Below are 20651 nucleotides of genomic sequence, written 5' to 3'. Positions count from 1 at the left end.
ACACCACAGAGAGGAACGTGGAAGGTGAAAATGGAGCAAAACGTAACTTTATTCCAGGAAACAGGTAGTATTTCTTTTGAGTTTAGCTCAACAAATGCTGAAAAATAAAGAAATAGGATAAAAAAAAAACACAAATCTATCCTCATGTGTTGACAAAATGACCTGGAAAAGAGGAATTTTAAACCAACGTTGAAGTGTATAAGCAAAAAATGTCCAGAGAAGCACGGCAAATAATTCAACTGAGATAAGGTCAAACTATTTATGCCAAGTGAGATTGGTTTGCATCAGTGTCAAAACAAAGTGGGAGGAGTGCAAATACATTTAAAAAAAAAAAAACTAAAAAAAGGTTAAAGAAAAAGGTGCAAATCCAAATTATATATACAATATACACAAAGCCAAAATCATGTTGGCATTGAATACAGATCCAGTGTTTTCCCTGGCTTTGTGGAAGACTTAGATGTGACGTTTTTCAATTTAAGAAAGTGTAATTTCCCTCGTACATTGGGTCTCTGTGGGACTTTTTGTTTTCTTTGGGGTCGTTTTGGGTCTCTGAGGTCATTTGGCGTCTCTTTGTGGTCGGTTTGTGTCTCTTTGTGGTGGTTTTGCGTCATTTTGGACTGTTATTATCACCATATATGTGTGTAAAACACTGGAAAAGCTAGAGCAGATAATAAATAAATAACAGTCAAAAAGCTTAAAGACAGAAGTTGCTAAAGAAGTCCACTGGGGACCAACTACAGTCATTAGATCTCTGAAAAGTTACATTAATTTGGTTTAGGTCTTACACCTCATAACGGCGGGGAAAACCCAGAATCACATCTAAAGTCGAGTTAGTGTCAGAAATGAATCGACATTATGAATGAATTCAGTCAAAACAGAACTGATTGGGTATTAGATAGGTGTCTGAGTGATGCAGAGCGTGTCTGACTCCGGAAGAGAAAAAGTGAACGTACGTGATCGACCTCCTCCTCTTCCTCCTGATGATGCTCCTTCTCCATGGCGACCTGCAGCTCCTCCTGCCGCCTCCGCAGGCTCTCCAGCAGCTCGCTGCGGCTCCGCGACTTCTCCAGCTGCCGGGGATACACAAACTCCCGACGCTGAGGGGTCGCACCTGAAGGCAACAGCAGAACCGTTTTAGGAACAGATACGCATTTACAGTGAACATGAAAATCTTTAAGTCAAAATGAAGGTTTTGGAATGTTACAAACTCCAACACTAAACGTTGTTTGAATGCTTTAAGCAATTACTTAATAAATGAGAAACTTTCAACATAATCCCCAGTAACAGAGAGTCAGATAGTGGTGTGTGTGTGTGTGTGTGTGTGTGTGTGTGTGTGTGTGTGGACATTCAGTGGTGAGTGAAACCGAAGCAGAGGGACAGACACAGAGCTGTGGAGGAGCCAAAGTAGACCACTTTTTAATTCGTTAACTTTATCGGTTATCAGGCAAATAAACTGCCGAAAACCAGCCCGTTAATCAGCCAGGGCCGATAATCGGTCTATCCCTATTAAAAATGAAAATGTACTTAAAAAGGTGCAGTAGGTAAGCCTTATAAAACTAACTTTCTGTCGTATTTGCTGAAACTGACCCTAGGTCTGAGTAGAACTACATCATCGTCATTTAAAACCAAAAATCCAGCTCCTCTGGCTCCACCTACAGCCTGTAGTGTGATTTGCAAAAAATCCACCGCTCCCTGTTCAGATGCACCAATCAGGGCACTGCGTGTCAATCACTGCTCATGCATTCATTCTCCCTTGTGGGGGGAGGGGCTTAGGAGACCGTTTTGGGCTTTAGCAGAAGGGGGGGAGGGACTGAGAAGTTGTCGATGTTCAAATTTTCCTGGAGAAAAAAAAGAGTCCTGGATCTTCTCAATCCTACCTACAGCACCTTTAAACAGAGAAACAGAAACAGACGCCCAGGTTAAAATCACTTACCGGTGGGAAGGTCCTGCTGCAGCTCTTCCTGCAGGAAGCCCTGGACCAGGTCTTGGCTCGTCTCCACGTGGTCCCGCAGCTCGGCCTGCTGTTGGTTCAAGACCGTCCGGTCCGCGGAGGTCTGGTTCTGCACGGCCACCAGAGACCGCGTCACCTCCGCCTGCCGACTGGACAGCTCCTCCTCGGCCGCCCGGAGCTGTTCAGTGCAGCGCGTCGCCACGCTCTGGGCAAAAGATGGAGGGTTAGAGTCCTGTTAATCTCCCAGGTGAAGCGTTTGTGGTGATACAGTGAAACCTTAAACAGCAGTATAAATAAGGGATGACTATCAGCTTATTATTATTTTTAATAAATCAAACTAAAAAGACAGAAACCTGCAAAGGTCAGAGGGCGTTTTTACCTGACAGAGGGTCTGAGCTTCAGTGGAAATCTTCCCCGACAGTGAGAGGTGTTCCTGGGCTTGAGTCTCTGCATGCTCCCTGGCTCTGGAGGTCCACTGGAGGTCCCGCTGGACCAGACCTGCAGACACCAATCCACAGCATCAGCACTAAACGCACACTGAATGTTCTGCAGATGTGGGGTTTAAAGAGCCCCTATTATGCTCCCTTTCAGCATCACATTTGTACTCGTGGGGTCCTACTGCAATAGGTTTACACGCTTTGGGTTTCAGGTTTCTCATACTGCCCACTGCTGCAGCTACTCTGCCTGAAACACTCTAGGCTCGTTGGAGATAACCGGCCTGTAAAGTGGACGAGAGCAGGCGGCAGCAGCCGGGGGAGCGGTGACAAAAATCAAGTCAGACTGTTCACATCCGTTTCCAGCAGCCTTCAGGCTGAACAGGAAGTGACAAACACTCACATCCTGTAAGGCCTGATTTAAAAACAAAGGTTATCAGACCCAGCTTGTACACAGTCTCCAGTTATATATTATATTAAGACAGAGTAGCTGTCAAAATGCTCTACATGTGATCTGTTGCTGATATTAATAAACGGACTGTAGATGATCTGTAATCTGATCAGATTTAATCTTCTAAACGTAACTATCAGCCACACAACAGGTGTTCTGTACAGAATAAGCCTTTAAAATCAGACAAATAGCAGTTAAAATCCCTCCGAATCAAAATCAATAAAAAGTTTATATAAAAACATGTTGAGTCGATTCTGAACCAATCAGCTGTTAGATCAGCTGAAAGGCCGGCGTTTCCCCATCATCCTCTGGGTCCGCCTGGCTCTCAAACCTGCGGCCGCCTTGATCTCGTGAGGTTATCGTTGCCCACGTGTGCGTGACGTCAGAGCAAGTCGGGATCAAGACACACAGATCTACCCAGCATGCATTGGGAGATCGCCGGGGATTGATTCTGCGCAGGCCGGGCTCATCTCGAACGAGCCTACTCTGTCTGAGCTCTGGGCCCGCCTTCCTGAAAAGCCCAGTTCGCTCCGATTGGTCAGCTGGCCCACTCTGTTGCGATTGGTCAACCAAATTCAAAACAAGGTTGCTTGCTCAGGCAGCACGTGGAAAAACTGGGCTGGATTTTTCAATCAATGACATCACTAATTGAGGAATTTCAAACAGGAATGTGGGCGGAGCGTTTTCAGGCAGTTAAGAAAAAGTCTGTCTGTGGGAGAGAAAGCTTAATTTGCAGTGAAGGGTGTTTTTTTGTACTTTACACATCTAGTACATACACAAAATACTGTATAACACACTCAATTACGGGAAAAACCCCAACATAAAAAAAAGCATAAAAGGGGCTCTTTAAATGACAAGTGGAGGAGATGACGTACCGGACACGGAGCCGTGGAGGTGCGAGCAGCACCCCGTCATCTCGTCCAGCGCCTGTTGGCTTTCGTCGGCGCTCAGACGCAGGGAGGAGGCGAGGGAGGCGGAGGTGGAGGAGAGGAGGTCTGCCTGGGCCGACGCCTGGCGCTCTACTGTACTGCAACCGCTGCACACAGGGAGACACAAGATGGTGACAACGGGAACGGGGGAAAAAAAAATAAATAATGGGACATAAACCAGAGACCATAAAAATAATGGACACCAGGGTTTTTCCTACATAAGAGGAATTTTTGGCACCTACTCCAAAGAGGCTTTAGCCAGCACCAGAGGAAAATTACCAGTGCCAAAATGATGAGATGATTGAGAATAAAAATGACAATTTAAATCCGCTCTTAATGTGTTCAGTAGAAATTTACCAAACAGCCGTTGAACAAGCAGAACATAAAAATCAAGTGAGAAGTCGGCTCATTTTCTCAGAGACTTCCATAGAAACAGACTTCTTTTTGGAGCCGGTGGAGTCGCCCCCTGCTGGAAGTTAGACAGAATGCAGCTTTAAGGAGCTTCAGCGTTGGCTTCACTTTTCAGACCCGGAAGCTACGTCCGTTATTTTTATATCTCGTCTATGTTCTAAACACAATTAAAGATGCAGTAGGTAAGCCTTATAAAACTAACTTTGTCATATTTGCTGAAACTGACCCTGTGTTCCAGTAGAACTACATGAAGCAGGTCATTTAAAAAAATAAAATAATATATATAATGGCTCCACCTACAGCCTGTAGTGAGATTTGCAAAAATCCACGGCTCCCTGTTCAGATGCACCAATCAGGGCCAGGGGAGGGGTGTCTAACTGCGTGTCAATCACTGCTCATGTATTCATTCTCCCTTGTGGGGGGAGGGGCTTAGGAGACCGTTTTGGGCTTTAGCAGAAAGGGGGGAGGGACTGAGAAGTTGTTGATGTTCAGATTTTTGGCCAAGTCCTGTATCTTCACAATCCTACCTACGGCACCTTTAAAGTTGCTGATAATAAATTTGACTTTGTGTTTGTAGCTTTTGGAGGTACAAAGGAAAACCTTGCGGGTGTTTTTCATGGCCCCGTCTCGTGACTGACCTGCTGATGTTCTCCTGGACGGTCTGTAGAGGTTTCTGTAGAGCGGTGGAGGCGGAGCGCAGGTCAGCGTAGTCCTTCTGGGCCTCCATGGTCAGCAGGTTGAGTTGTTCCTGCAGCAACTGCATGGTCTGCTTCATACCCTGACAGCAGGAAGCACAGTAATAACGTTAGTTATTTTACATTTATCAAAATAACTGACTTATTTATAAGCAGGGGGTTGACATGAAAAACAGAAGAACGCTAGTTTGGTTTGCCCTAACAAACAAAAGACACATTTATTGAAAGAAACCTAAACTCAAGCAATATATTATAATGACATTCTCATCTGACCAGGTTTATTTCTAAAGTAGAAAAAGATCTGGTTCATGTAGTTATGTGATTTCCATTTTGCACTGAAACTGATGACATGCATTTTTTTGGGGTGAAACCTCTGGAAACTGATGCGTTTACACATTTAAACAGCTTAGTGAGGACCGTGTCAAATAAAAATTCACGGGTTAAAGCAAGAAACCATTTGTGAGCCTGAAATGCTGCCCTGGTGGAAATGTGTACAATGTATTGAATTAGGTATAATATAAATTTAAAACTGCTCTATGCCTGAACTCCCTGCCACTGCCTGCGCACTACCCCCATTCAAAATGAATGGAGAGCGTTTTTGCTGGACCGTGGGACGGCCGACGCAGGCTGTCTGAACACGCTCTTACCGTCTGGTGTCTGTCCTGCGCCTGTCTGATCTCGTCCTCCAGCTTGCCGTGTTCGGCCTGCAGCGAGCTGAGGCCTTGCACAGCTTCCTCCCGCAGGCCGGCCAGCTCCCGAACCAAGCCGCCGAACGACACGCCCAGCTCCTTCATCGCCTCCACCTGAGGGACACGGGAGGGAATGAAGATGAGGAGAAGGGTTTAGCACAATACAATTTCAGGCCATTCCTGTCATTGAGTCTTTAGTAAAAGCTAGGGCTGTCAAATGGGCCAAAAATGACATTTGAATATTTGCGCATTATGTCCATAAGAGGGCAAACAATACAACGGGAGACATAACTGCTTGTGTAACGTTAGCTCTCTCTCTCTCTCTCCCTCCTTCTCTCTAGAGCAGGGGTGTCAAACACAACTCCCCTAAGGGCCACACTAGAAAATGAGAATCACATCAAGGGCCAGACTTCGTTTATTGCTTTTATGTCATGGGAAAAGTCAAATATCTTTGACTTACCGAACCAGGCCCGGCCCGTCAGGACCCGTCGGGCTCGGACAGATATTTAGAAATGAGGGTCGGGTTCGGGTCAGGCTCGGTCACATCAGCGCGATATGGCATTTGTTGTAAAATGGTGCTGCGGCTCCTTTAAGAGAGCTCAGTGCGTGTGTGTAGTGGGCAGAAGAGAGATGGAGAAAGAGGAAGCAGACGTATAGATGCGACCGGAGCAGATGGTGGTTGGTAGGGCTGAACGATACATCGAATTTTCATCGTCATCGCGATATGAACTAGCGCGATGACCACATCGCAACAGACAGCCTGACACGATGAATAAGGGAAAACCGTTTACACACTGAGACGACGCGAAGCGTAATACGTCTCCATAGCAGCAGGCGGCGCTGCTCTGTATTGCTTCCATTAACAGTCTGATTATTTCCCAGAAAATGAAAACCGGCAGCTGATTGGACGAACGCGTCACGTGGGTCTTTTTTCTCTCCGGAAATTCACAGCCAGACTGTCATGGCGTCTCGTTCAGAATACGATCTCATATTGGACTAAAATAGTTCACCGAAACGTGTTTCTGAAAACATTTGAAGAGAGAAATAGGCCGTGCAGTTGCTGAATCTGTCTTCATTTCAGATCAACAAAGGTCAGTTTAAAAGATTTTGGTCGAATGTTAATTTCTTATAGTTATAATGCCTCATTTATGTGTAATTTGTTCAATGAAAGCATGTCAAAAATGATCTATTTGATTTCTTTATTCAGTGGGAATAGGCTATTCAATGTTTAGGTTCGCAAAGAACCTATTAAAGCACTAAGACATGGGAACAGTATAGCTAACATTCACATTTGTATATTTATTGCAAGTCATATCGCAATATTAAACAATGTTATCGCACATCGCAGCTTTTCCTCATATCGTGCAGCCCTAGTGGTTGGTGGAATAAGTTTAAGTTTAAGATAAACCCCAGACTGGAAGCCAAGTTTATTCATCTGCTCACCAGAAACGGGATTTTAACCTCAACATTATTCATTTTATAACTTCGGCCCTGGAGGTAACGACTCTCCCCTGGTTAACACATTGAACATTGATTAAATTAAACAGCTTATTAACGAGCGCTTGATGCCCCGTGTGCGCTGATGACCTCATCTGTTGACATTTCTGAATGCCTTCCTACAGCTGCTTAATAAAAGCTTTCCACACAGACAAACGTACATGTTTCATTAGTATGAGACAAAAAAATGAGATTTTAACTGTGTCGGACGCGGGCCGGGCTCGGACAGAAAAATTCAGCCCGATCCGGACTCTATTGCACGTTTCATAGTCTTCTCACTTACAGTTTGGTCGACATAAATGTCGAAGAAAATGCTAAAAACGTTTGGAAAACGGATCAAAAATGTCAGAAATGTTGTTTTGTGAAAAGTGACAAAAAGTATTTGGGCCAAAATGTATTGCGACCCTAAATGTATATAAGGGCCGGATCAAAATTAGCAAGGGGCCGGATTTGGCCCGCGGGCCTTGAGTTTGACACGTGTGCTCTAGAGCGTGCAGGAGACAGCAGATTAGACTGCCGTCAGAGCAATTCGTAATTTGGTCATAAACAACGATGAATATGTCCGATGATATTTTCTCGTTGTCTCTGCAGTTAAAGATTTACGTTAGCGTCATTGTGCTGTCTTCTTCGCTCTCGTTGTTGGTTTACTTTTTAAAAAGAATTTTGTTTACAGCCACATGATAGAACGTCATCAACACGCCCAGTCGCTCGCTGTGACTTCTCTTCTCGACCGACTGGGCCTCAGTCAGACAGGAGGCTGAACGTTTAAGGCAGCTACACACCGGGTCGATAATCGGCCGTTGGACAGTCTGGCGAGGTCGGTGACTCGAGTCTGTTCGGTGTGTTCCGTGCCGTCGTCCGTTGGAGGAGCCGTCGGCCTTCATTTTGGCCGACCTGACTTGTTCAGTCGGAGACAGGGCAGTCGGGACTCACCCGGAAATGGCAAGCGGGATGAGAGTGACTAAGCCTCTCAAAATCTGACGAAAATCTTCTAAACTGACCTTTTGTTGATCTGAAATGAAGACAGATTCAGCAACTGCACGGCCTATTTCTCTCTTAAAATGTTTTCAGAAACACGTTTCGGTGAACTATTTTAGTACAATATGAGATCGTATTCTGAACGAGTCGTCAGTAACGGCCGTTGGAAAAATCGGAAAATTGGACGCGTTTGTCCAATCAGCTGCCAGTTTTCATTTTTTGGAAGACAATACAGATTAGCGCCGCCTGCTGTTATGGAGACGTATTACGTCTCGTCTCTTCGGTGTGTTCTGAGGAACTTTTCTGACCAACTCGGGGAGACTGATCAGTCACACTGGCTTTACTGCCGACGGTCGGCCGTCTGGTATGTCTGTAACTGCCTTTAGGCAGCAGAGGCTGATCGCGTGAGGCCGATAGCCGCGCTAGTGCCCTTTTCTTACTCTTATATTTGAATGTACATTTTTGTATTCAAATTTAGAATATTTGTTGACAGCCCTAGTATAAACAGAAGACAGAACACAGATATGGCGTCACCTTGTCGGCCAGAGCGCGCTGCGTCTCCACGGTGGCCCTCAGAGTGTCGTTGAGCTCCTTCACAGCCGACAGACCCATCAGAGTCCGAGCCACCAGCACATCCTCCATGTCCTGCCGATGCTCTTCCTACACACACACACACACACACACACACACACACACACACACACACACACACACACGAAATATGTTAGGTTTAAGTAAAATATGTTTTGCGTCCAACAATGACCCTAGTCCTGTTTAAAAAGGGATGACCCCAACTAGAGTGCGGATTGGGCCCCATTTTTCTGTCCGAGCCTGACGGTTAAAATCTCATTTTGTTCTCACACTAACGACACATGTACGTTTGTTTGTGTGGAAAGCTTTTATTAAGCGACTGTAGGAAGGCATTCAGAAATGTCAACAGATGAGGTCATCAGCTCACACGGGGCATCAAGCGCATGTTAATAAGCGGTTTAATTTAAAATGTTCAATGCCTTATCGCGCTGATGTGAGCCCGACCCGAACCGAACGTCATTTCTTAATATCTGTCCGAACTCGTCCTCGGTTCAGGTATCCATCCTCTAACCCCAACCTGATTAGAAGAAAAGTCTGAGGAAAATTGAACTTTGATTAAATAATTTGGGGATTATAATCCCAAAATGAAACGCCAGCTTTAAACCAAAAAAGCTCCAGAAACCCCTCATCTTCTCTGTTAAACTGAAGAAGTTGTCCTTGTCTCAGTCTGGATTCTCAAAAAAAATCTGCAGGACAACAACAAACTTCAAGCTACTGAGCTGCCTGCTCGGTTCTTTCAGGGGATGATTGTAAAGATTTACAAAAGAATATGTTTAGGGCATTTCCTCTCTAACTGGGATGTTTTGGGACTGATTGGTGGGATTGCTGTGGACGAAGTACACACAGAGATACACTGGTAAGAGCCAATGAGGTTTAACCATGTATCAGCTAATTTAAATATCTCACGGTACTGTATAGTGCCAACAGTTAACGTCATTTAATATTGGATGTGGCGTTTTCTTTTGCAGGGTGCCAATGTTCCACCAAATGTTTCTTCCTGAGACTAATTATCAGAGCCACCGTCGATGCGTCTGGAGCTTAGCGGCGTCAAAGACAATTGTGATTGGTTTAAAGAAATGCAAACAACCCAGAGTTCTTTCTCCCAGTCCCAAAATGCATTTGTGATGAGACCTTCTCCAGACCAGTCCTTCCTCCACAGTGCTGTGGAGATAGAGCTGGACATGCGAGACTATCCTTGTCCTCACCAGCAGCTGCAGCAGGCTCTCCTTGTCCTGCAGACACAGCGCCTCCTGTTGCTGAACTCTGTCCCGACAGCGAGACACGCCGTCGGCCACCAGCGTCCCGACGCCACCCACGAAGGACTCCACGGTGGTCAGAGCTCCTTTCAGCGCCGCCTCGTTCATCACGCGCACGCCGTCTGTACAGAGAAGCAGAGGACTGAAATATTTACCCATGAAGGAAATTAAAACCAGATTTTCTGAGAAAACACTTTTACTAAATGTTCCTCCCGGCCGTTTCTCTGGTCCCAAATCGTGTTATTTCGTCACCGCCCAAACTAGCAGTCAGTCCGACCGGCGGTGACATGTTGCTGTTCCTAACGCTAGATTTGGTTTATTAAAAGATGCTAGCAAAGCAACACGGGACAGAAAATAAGCACAGCAGAAACCACAGATAGGTTGGACTTCCATGTTTAAATATATATCTTTAAAACCTTAGAGTTCCGGCTGAAAATGACAACAGAAATAAACTCGTTTGCCAAATTTCACATATTTCCGCAGTTCAAATTAACGGCCATTTATATCCTGAAAATGATTGTTTCGTGTGTGTGTGTGTGTGTGTGTGTGTGTGTATTCTCCCCACCTGTAAATACAAGTGTCTATAGTATGTATGCAGACATGTACTGTTCTATTTCCCCATTTTATTCCTTGTGTATTTTTGTAACTTGTAGGGGTGCATTGAGCTGCTGTGACAAGTGAATTTCCCCATTGTGGGATCAATAAAGTCCATCTTAACTTATCTTATCTAAGAATCTGAATATGTAAGATTGCAATGGCCTCTCTTTAGCACATCGCTGGTCTTCAGAGGAGGAACCCTTTAGATTTGATTGACCCTGTTAATTGCTCCCCTAGCGGGACACTACTGGTTACGATCCCTGCGGCTCTCTGGTCTCACCGATGGCCTGCGAGTAGCTGCTCAGCATGTCGTGGTGTTTGTCTCCGTGCTGCTGAACGCAGCGCTGCATGTTGCTCAGCGCTCCCTCCATCCGCTGAGAAAAACTCTGCTGGATCTGACTGTTGTGCTGCTCCACCTGCAAGTTTGAACATTGAATATGGCGATAAAGACGTTACTTGCGATAAATAAAACAGATATTAAAGTGTTCTCAGTTCTGCTGCTCTCAGTATTCTGCTAAAATTCAACAAACTGCCTGTTGAATTTATAACAAATGAAAGGAAATCATTTCCAAACATTTCTTTGAACACTGAATTGAATATAAAAGACAACATTAAAACAGAATGACTTTTAAATGAATTTTAAAGTGCAGTTTTCTGCTGATATTTTCTTTCAACTAACAAATAAATCTCAGTCTTGTGTTTATTGCCCCAGTTGATATCACGAGGACAACAAAAATTATATATTGTGCAGACCTGGTTTGTTAGTCCTAGTCATAGACGGATGACACATTTCAGTATCACTCTTGTTCTTTTGTCAAATGCATTGTAGGGCTGCCACCTCTTAGTCGACTAAGATTTCTTTAGTTGATGACGCATTTTTTATGCTTATTCATGCTTAATTACTCATTTCCAAGAAACTTATGAGCACATTTCTGGTAAGCACAAGATTTAAAGTGGTGCTTTTGCAGGATTAATTGTGGAGAAACTCAGTTTTACAGATGGTTCATTAACTACATTTATATTGTGCTTTTCTAGTCTTAACCACCTCTCAAAGAGCACAGCTCTGTCGATTACATCAACTAATCTACAAAATCATATAAGTGTTAGTCGACTAAGAATTTCTTTAGTCGAAGATAGCCCTAATGCATTGATGTCCATGCAGGTGTACAAATATACACTCAAACTCTATCAAATGTAAACTTAATGTTTCTCAAACTGTAGAGACGAAAAGAAGCACTTTGAACGATTCGATGACCTACTTCAAGCCTTTCATTCACCATGAATCTTAACCCACTAAGTTTACAAGAGAGACTTCCCGTTTCAGCTTTGTCTGGTCGTGCACTTTCAATCCGGGCGTGGCAGCGAAATCTACGTCATTTTGTTGTGACATTGTCGCACGACAGGTTAGGAACGGCGACTGTAAAAAGGCCTCTAGTTTGGTGTTTTCAAAGGTAGGAACTTACAAAACACCAAAGTCACACAATAACCCGAACTACCTGAGCGATGGAGGCAGCGGTAGAGCAACAACTCCTGTGTTCTGGGACGTAAAATGACTGTTTTTGTTAAAGGAGTCTGGTGGCTTTGAAGAGAGCAGAGATAATACCTTCAGTTCCCCGTCGTAAAGGGCTGTCTGACAGCAAGGTAAAGCGCTGGAAATATCCTAAATATAGCGTCCACTTAAACCGATATAGATTTCTGCAGCTAACACACCGCCTATGTAGAAGTAGCTCATACAACCACACAAACATCTGAACTGTCCCTTTTATAAATGAAACCAATCCTTTGTTCCAACGCTACTTACTTAAATGTCAGACTCCTCTAAAAGTTGTCTTGCAATAGAAGATTACAAAAACACACAGCTGCAGCGTGTTCATTTTCAAAACGTGCTTCGACATTTCGATACAGAGGTCTTAAAACACATTACATCAGATCCTCAGTGTTACAGCATTACCCCGAGCCTACCGAGAGTTACATCAGATCCTCAGTGTTACAGCATTACCCCGAGCCTACCGAGAGTTACATCAGATCCTCAGTGTTACAGCATTACCCCGAGCCTACCGAGAGCCCAGACTCTGATTAAATCTAACGTGAACATCTTTTTGAGTCAAAAGCTGACATTTATCAAATAAAGCATGCGAGGAGTCCTGTGGAAAACCTGCATCTTCAAAACTTAAAACGTTCCATGAGCTAAGAAAGCCGTTTTCAGCTTTGCGGCAAAAATAACTTAACCAACTTCCCTTGCTTAGGGAAGTTAGGGGACTTTTCTCAATCTGATATTGCTTCACTTGACCGGAAAAAACACCTAATGTGCAATAGAATATTACAAAAACCACACAGCTACAGTGCATTCATTTTCAACCTTTGCTTCTACATGTCTGCCGTGAAAAAGGTCATATTGATGCTGACATTTATAGAATAAAACATGAGGAGTCCTGTGAAAACATTGCATCTCCAAAACTTAAACTTTCAATGAGCTAAGAAAGCAGTTTTCAGCTTTGTGGCACAGGGAAGTTATTTCTTCAGTTGATCTGAAAGACACCGAATGTGGAGATGCATCGTTTGCACATGACCGCGACTGTGTGGTGCCCTGTTTGAAAAGTTTTTCTGACCTTTTTCTTCCTGTCCAGCTTGTCGTGCAGACCCATCACGTCACTGGTGCTGGCGTCCACGGTGCTCAGCAGCTGCAGGACGACACACAAACAAAAACACAGAAGAGGACAAAAGTTCAACAATATTTGGAGCATGCTGCAGAGACGTTCTCCTCAAAAAGAAAAACATACAATCTAAAAATGAATGTATTCAGTTTATTTAAGAAAAGGGGACAGTGCAAATAAATAAAACGCATGATTATACACGGGTTCAAAATGCGAGAACGAGCCCAGCGGCTGTTTTTCCTCTGTAGTCCAGCGGCCTCGTTGTTAAAAAGGCGTTTTTTAAATGACAAAGAAACAAGAAAGACAACACAAGCAAAGCAGAACTCGGCACAAAAGTGAAGCAAAATGATTAGCAGCACAACAGATTACAAGATAAAACAACAGAGCATAGAGTGCAAAGACAAGACAGAGAGAGAGCAATAACAGAATCGGTGAACTTCCAGATTGATGGTACCGATTGGGTGCGTAAATCCCAAGTCTTATCACGATATATCAAATTGATATTTGCTGATATCTTAAAGTCTCACGATACGATTCTGAATCAATTCAGGGGCCTGCGACCAATAGGAGACCATATCATAGGCCCATTTAGAAGTTACATTTATAGCAAGTCGAAAGGGATTTGATTGTGGATCATTGAACTGATACAGCGATCTGGATTGATGTATTAGACCCCTAGTACTAATCACGCTGACTTTACACACAGCCGAATGCAAACAAGATGCTAATCATTTTCTGTAAAAAGTGTTGTGCTTCAAGAGATAATAATAGTATGGAAAGTACACTGAGAAAAGGGAACCGAAAAAGAGAAGAGGGGAGAAAAAAAGCTGAATCAAGCTAGCCAACATCTAAATAAAGTCCATTGGAACTAGCCTGGTTGACACCAGACCCTTCTCAGCTGTAACTGAGAGTGGATCTGGGCAAGGGTCATTCACAGCCCATTTCCAAAGGGCCGTCACCAACAGACGCCGCTCAAATGCCTCTGGGCGCAATTTCAACCAATCAGACCAACGATCCGGGTCACGTAGCAGCGACAGCGGCATCAACGGTGGCCGTCATGTTGAATGTAAACAAAAAGCTGCTTGCCGTCGCTGCGCTATCATCATCGTGTAAAGCCCGCCTCAACGGTTGTGATTGGTGCCTCGATTCGAAAAAAAATAAAAATTGGAAATGGGCTTGAATGGGCTCTTGGCCAGACTGACTTGCAGAGCAAATCTCAAATTTGCCGGAAGTTCGTCAGGGTTTTCCCAGGCTACGTCGGAACATGAACACACTCACTAATTCAGTGTAATGTATATTAAAAAGCGTCATGTTAGCATCCGTTGGGCTGGTCTGTACCTGTCCTGCCGTGTTATAGAGAGTTTCCTGGACGACGGTGAGCTCCGAGCAGACAAACTCCTCCTGACTCAGCTTCTCTTTGGTCTGCTGCAGGTCTTTGCTCGTCTCCTCCAGCCTGACATCGACACAGAAACATGCGGCATTGTTAACTGGGGGGTTGAAAAAAAAAAAAAACCCTCCTGCAGTCTCATTTCAAACGGCACGCAAAAACAACGCCTCACATCTGCTGCTTCTGGTCCAGGTCTACGGTGCACTGCTCCAGGCGGGTTTTACTGTCCGTGAACAGCTCCGTCACCTGCACAGAGGAACAAAGTCACGTTTAACCTATAAAAACCTTGGTTACAAAGTGTTTTACAAAAAGATAAAAAAAAAGGTTAAAAAGAACAAAAGACAAATACAACACAAACATTACAACAGAACAATAAGAGGCATCTCTACTCAAAATGGAGCATTAATATGTGTGAGGAGTGAGACCAATCAAAGCCTCATAGATGAGGAGGAGGATGATCTTGTATTGAATCCTAAATTTAATAAGATCTTAAGCGTTAATAGTGCTTCTGCAGGAGGCTCCACGCAGAGCTTAAGTAAGTGTCCTGATGTTTATACTTGTGCGTTGGTGTGTGCGTCGATCTCTTTAATAGAATAGCAGGGCCGGTGTGTGTGTGTGTGTGTGTGTGTGTGTGTGTGTGTGTGTGTGTGTGTGGGGGGTAGAGAGAGTGACCGTGATTATCTTCAGAGCAAGTACCGACTCTAGAGTCATAGTGAGAGAAACAAAGTGTCTCCTCTGTTCTTTCTGACCACGGTGGACAATCTGGAGCAGGAGAAGTTAACCCTCTCCTTGATTTCATGATGTTCATGGAGAAGGAGAACCAGGAAATGAGTTGGGGGGGGGGGATGCAACGTTACCAAGTCACGGCCGAGCAACGTGCGTCGCCGCAACGTACAGATACATCTTTTGGAAAGGTGCACGTCAGGCTACGGAGTACGGTCGGTATCTCCACGTACCTACATACGGAGCCACGGCGTTGATTTAACGCAGAAGCATAAATCACGCTTTAGTGAGTAGTCTTGAAAGCGTTTCCCCTATTAATATACGAGAGTGGCAGGCTGCCAGGCTAAAGAGATAAATAACGCCAAATATCATATATAAGTGTTTTCTCTACTATATTCATTCTGCGGCGACACACTGCAGTAAGTCCATGAACGAGGCAGCGGTCTCAGTCCTACTGCTGTTAGTTCACGTCTGTAACAGCAGGACGGTCGAGAGCGTCATCTAAACTGCTACGTCAGTTGAAACGTTGTCCGTAACGTTAGCCTGCCGGTTACGAACGGGCTCGATAGTGAACAACACTCTAACGTGCTGACGGAGTCGGTGATTTTCAGACTCTGGGTAATAGAAACCAACTCCATGTTGATGTTGGGGCTCGCCTACCTTCTTGATCTCCTCCTCCATGGCAGCGATCCTGTCGGTGTACTCAGACGTGTGCTCCTCATGAGAGGTGATCTGACCCATCATACTCCTGAAACACACACAGAACGGTTTAATTTGTATCCGTTACAGCAGAACAGAATATATAAGCCGCATCCAGCATTTCAATAGGCTAACGTCCGTCTTATTCAAAAACACTGTTCCAAATAAATATACTTATGTTCCACAGCTGCATAAAGTTCTGCTGGGTTTTGAAAGATTCCTACGCTCTCCGTTATTGTCTAAAAGGTTGACAATGTAGAGGTCTAAAAGTTGTTACAGGTTTCTGACAGTTGATGGATTTCTAAATATTCCAGTTCTTACACTTTTTTTTTTTTTTTTTTTTAAGGGTCTGGATAAACTTCAAGTCAAAATAATTCAAGAAAAAAAAAAAGTTGTAGTATTCTGAGAAAGAAAGGAGAGCTAAAAGCCAAACACACAATTCCATTATTGTACTGAGAGTTACTCATTTAAAATGCATATTGACCATGAACTAAAATGCACTAAACAAAAAAAAAAGGTATGTATAAAGGCTTTAGGCCGCCCTACACTTTACTGTAGGCCCAGTTTAATAGGCAACTTAATTTAATACAATATATGTAGTAGGAGGTCCCTGCTCTGTCTCTCTTTCAGTTTAGGGGTCCTTGGTTTAAAAAACGTGGAAGACCCCTGGCGTAGACATTACACCAAAGTCTTTAGTTTCTACAAAAAGAGAATTTAAGAAACCTTTCAGCCTCAGTAAAGTTCTACAGTCTTTACAGCATGTTGGTGATGCACCAGGTGTTACACAACCAAGGGTTGATACCCAGTAAAACAAATAAAACTGGGTGTTGTGTCTCTGGTGCTTTGATGCGACCTACTCGTAATTCTCTGCAGACAGATAAACTCCGTTCTTGTCCCGAGTGGCGGCCAGATCGCGCTTCAGACGCTCAATCTCCTCCGTGTATTCCTGACACGACAGAAACACAAGTCAGTATTATCCTTAAAAAAAGACGTTGAAATGTGTTCGACTTCACAGTTTGACTCAAAGACACTACCCCCCCCCCCCCCCCCGACATGCAGCAAGTAATTTGGCCGTTCCCTTTAAGACCCGTCTACCTTGATGAGCGTCCTCTTGGTGAGTTTCTGGTTGACCTCGGGTTTGTTCATGATGTTCTTGGCTCTGCTGGCGTACTCCAGCGTACTCAGAGTCTCCTGCACAGACAGAAATATCGCTTCAGCATTCGCACGCACTGAATCAGAGGAGCAAAGTGCATATGAACATCAACAACGTATTCACAGAAGCCACAGAACGTACTTCCAGGTTGCTGGAGGAAGGCGACACGGTGGCGATGATGGAGGTTTTGGTTCGACCTCCGAGGGAGTCCTGCAGGATTCTGGTCAGCTTAGACTCTCTGTGGGGAAAAATGCACATTATTTATGGGGGGGGAGGGGGCACCGAATGTTCAGCCACCGCAATTATTCGGCCGAAAACAGCACACAAAAAAGCACTTTCGATGTTCGGCTGAATAAATTTGCCCGAACAATTAAGTTTTTGATGATGCGATCAAATATCCAGGGCTCCTACACATTTTCCATTTCAAAATTCCATACTATGTGGATGTCACAGTGCAAATAACAACTTAATTTAAATAAATTATTTGAAAATCCAACTTAAGAGTTGCTTTAAGGTCCGCGTAGGTGAAAAGTAACGTTGCATGTGTAGCCCAACGAGCTTAAGTCAGATTACTGCTCGTAGACTTCTCTAATCATCCCACTTCATGCATACTTTTTATCACAGTAACAAAGCTATACAAAAAGACTAAAGTAAGTATAGCCTGTAGGCTATTTCTGAACGAACTAACGTTACAGTTTACTCTACGGAACCTGCTAGGACGTTGGTAGTGAATTGAAGACCTACGCAAAAAACACCCTTAGCTAAAACAGCGTAGGCTTCCCCAAAATCGCGTTGTGGTACGTCTTTTGCCTCGCTGAAAATACAGATCTCCCTGGTCTAAGCATTTTGGCTGAACTTTATATTTTAGAGAACAATGTATGGAAACACAAATATTTCTCCATGCCCTTGTTTCTTTCTTCCATACATTACTAAAATCAAATTCCATACTTTTCCAGGTTTTCCATACCGCATAGGAACCCTGAATATCAACCAGCGTAGAGTGAAGGCTAATTTATGCTTCTGCGTTGAATCGACGCCGTGGGTACGTGGAGGTGCTAACGACCTGTCGTGGAGACGCAGGTCGCTCGGCCGTGGCTTGGTAGCGTTGCATTCCCCCCACCCCCAGCTCATTTCTCCATTAACAACATGAAATCAAGGAGAGGGTTAACTTCTCCTGCTCCAGATTTCCCACCGTGGTCAGAAAGAACAGGGGAGACACTTTGTTTCTCTCACTATGACTCTAGAGTCACTACTCGCTGCGAAGCTACCATCCGATTGATTTGAGCTACCCCGTTTTATAAAAACAAGTCGAACAAATCAGACTTGAGTTCACACTGATGGACTGCGACGTGACTTCACTAGTGAGCGGCGACTCTACCTGTACGGGATGTGAGGCCTTTTCTCCACCAGGGCGGTGATCACGCGGCCCAGCGTCAGCAGCGACTGGTTGATGTTGCCCGCCTCGCGAGCTCGCTTGTCCACCGCACCTGAGCGCCCGATGTTCTCACTACCGGCGAGATCCACCTGGAGAGGGGAGGATGGAAACTTGTACTTCATGTCGTACAAATTCAAAACATGTTTTAACAAGAATCGTGTGCTGCAAGTTTCTACTTTGTAAACTAAAAATGAGGTTTACCAGTTACCTTATTTCAGTCTAGTTATTACTGTTAGAAGTATAACTGACAGATTATTTAAAGAACCACAATATAAATAATAATCTTTACTTCTAGAGCTTTATAAAATCGACATTACAAAGTGCTTCACAAAAAAGCAAAAACAGACTAGTCATAAAAAACTTTTTTTTTAAAAAACAAAACCAAGAAATAAAGACTATTTGGTGTATAGAAACCTCTAAAATTTAGGTAAGAATTAGGGGGAAAACATTTTGTATAGATATAAAAAGACAGCTCAAAAGGAGGTTCAAAGCTCAATCAAAAATCAGGAGAGGCTCGTTGAGTACATGAACTACTTCAAACGGATCGTATTTATCCTGAAAGATTACCAGATTGAGTTTTCCGATCTTCACCAGTTCCTCTCCGTCCATAGTGATCTCCTTCATGTGAATGGTGACGGAGAACACCGAGTGGGAGCGGCTACACAGAGAAACGACACGACAAAAATCAGCAGAGGTGGTAAACAGTGGTATGAGAAAATCCGGAGGCCACTAGACCAGATCGTAAAAGAAGAAGACGACATAGGGGAGCTGCTACGGTGATACGGTCATATAATTTGCTTTACTGTTAGGAATCGACCAATCATCGGCCCAGGCCGATTATTGGGGCTGATATTTGGCAGTTTGCAGATTAAGATTTAGTGTTTTATTTTACTGATAACCTATAACGTTAAAGTGCTCATATTATGCTCCCCCCCCCTTCCTTTGTGTTATATACTCAGCAAAAAAAGAAACGCCCTGTCACTTTCAACTGCTTTTATATTTCACAAATATTTGTATGAACATTGAAAGATTTAACAACTAAGACATAAACTGAACAATTTTCACAGACATGTGACTAACAGAAATGGAATAATGTGTCCCTGAACAAAAGGGCGGGGGGGGCAAAATCAAAAGTAGCCCTCAGTATCTGGTGTGGATACTTAATGCAGCTGGTGTGGCCACCAGCTGCATTAAGTACTGCAGTGAATCTCCTCCTCACGTACTGCACCAGACTGGCCAATTCATTAAGTACTGCAGTACATCTCCTCCTCATGTACTGCACCAGACTGGCCAATTCATTAAGTACTGCAGTACATCTCCTCCTCATGTACTGCACCAGACTGGCCAGTTCTTGTTGCCATTCTGTACCTGTCCAGCAGTTGATATTCGGATGTACCGATCCTATGCAGGTGATGTTACACATGGTCTGCCACTGCAAGGACGATCAGCTGTCCTTCCTGTCTCCCTGTAGCGCTGTCTTAGGCGTCTCACAGTAGAGACATTGCAATGTATTGCCCTGGCAACATCTGCTGTCGTCATGCCTCCTTGCACCATGCCTAAGGCACGTTCACGCAGATTAGCAGGAACCCTGGGCGTCTTTCTTTTGGCGTTTTTCAGAGTCAGTAGAAAGGTCTCTTTACTTTCCCAATTTTCTTAAAACTGTGACCTCAATTGTCTACCGGCCTTAAGCTGTTAGTGTCTTTTCGACCGTTCAACAGGTGCATGTTGATTAATTGTTTATGGTTCATTGAACAAGCATGGATAACATTGTTTAACCCCTTTACAATGAAGACCTCTAAAGTTATTTTGATTTTTTACATTAGTATCTTTAAAATACAGTGTCCTGAAAATGGGGCGTTTCTTTTTTTTTTTGCTGAGTTTATATCTTTTTTGTGCATGTTATAGGTTTACAAAGTGAAAAAGCCCAAAGTCCCCCCCAAAGGGACTAACCATCTCCAACAGAAAACACTGTTCACAAACTGCTCCAAACAGCTCTGTTGTAGTCCAGCCTTTACTTCAGAGACAAACGTGGTCACTTTGGAACACACGTTATAATGCTCACCTAGCTGCTAGCATGGCACGCCCTCATACTCTGCTTCTGACTGGCTAGTAGTCCTTACC

At 44.0% G+C, this 20651-nt stretch overlaps 1 protein-coding gene across 1 annotated transcript in view; it reads right to left on the bottom strand.

Moving 5' to 3' along the window:
* Positions 1 to 20651, bottom strand: part of kif11 (kinesin family member 11) — a 33055-nt gene that overhangs the window by 2020 nt on the left and 10384 nt on the right. Inside the window, exons 8-25 of the mRNA XM_031308575.2 lie at positions 19098 to 19188; positions 18474 to 18619; positions 17237 to 17333; positions 17038 to 17133; positions 16800 to 16888; positions 15904 to 15991; positions 14693 to 14766; positions 14472 to 14586; positions 13089 to 13160; positions 10760 to 10895; positions 9832 to 10004; positions 8570 to 8695; positions 5519 to 5674; positions 4815 to 4954; positions 3712 to 3872; positions 2331 to 2449; positions 1934 to 2156; positions 954 to 1111 (exon numbers count right to left, since the gene is read on the bottom strand). Of these exons, the coding sequence (XP_031164435.1) occupies positions 954 to 1111; positions 1934 to 2156; positions 2331 to 2449; positions 3712 to 3872; positions 4815 to 4954; positions 5519 to 5674; positions 8570 to 8695; positions 9832 to 10004; positions 10760 to 10895; positions 13089 to 13160; positions 14472 to 14586; positions 14693 to 14766; positions 15904 to 15991; positions 16800 to 16888; positions 17038 to 17133; positions 17237 to 17333; positions 18474 to 18619; positions 19098 to 19188 (2260 nt within the window). The remainder of the gene's footprint in view (positions 1 to 953; positions 1112 to 1933; positions 2157 to 2330; positions 2450 to 3711; positions 3873 to 4814; positions 4955 to 5518; positions 5675 to 8569; positions 8696 to 9831; positions 10005 to 10759; positions 10896 to 13088; positions 13161 to 14471; positions 14587 to 14692; positions 14767 to 15903; positions 15992 to 16799; positions 16889 to 17037; positions 17134 to 17236; positions 17334 to 18473; positions 18620 to 19097; positions 19189 to 20651) is intronic.

Source organism: Sander lucioperca, chromosome 15 (genome assembly GCF_008315115.2).
Source record: "Sander lucioperca isolate FBNREF2018 chromosome 15, SLUC_FBN_1.2, whole genome shotgun sequence".
NCBI lineage: Eukaryota > Metazoa > Chordata > Actinopteri > Perciformes > Percidae > Sander > Sander lucioperca.
The sequence above is the reverse complement of the archived record's forward strand: the minus strand, read 5'-3'. Positions and strand labels throughout refer to the sequence as shown.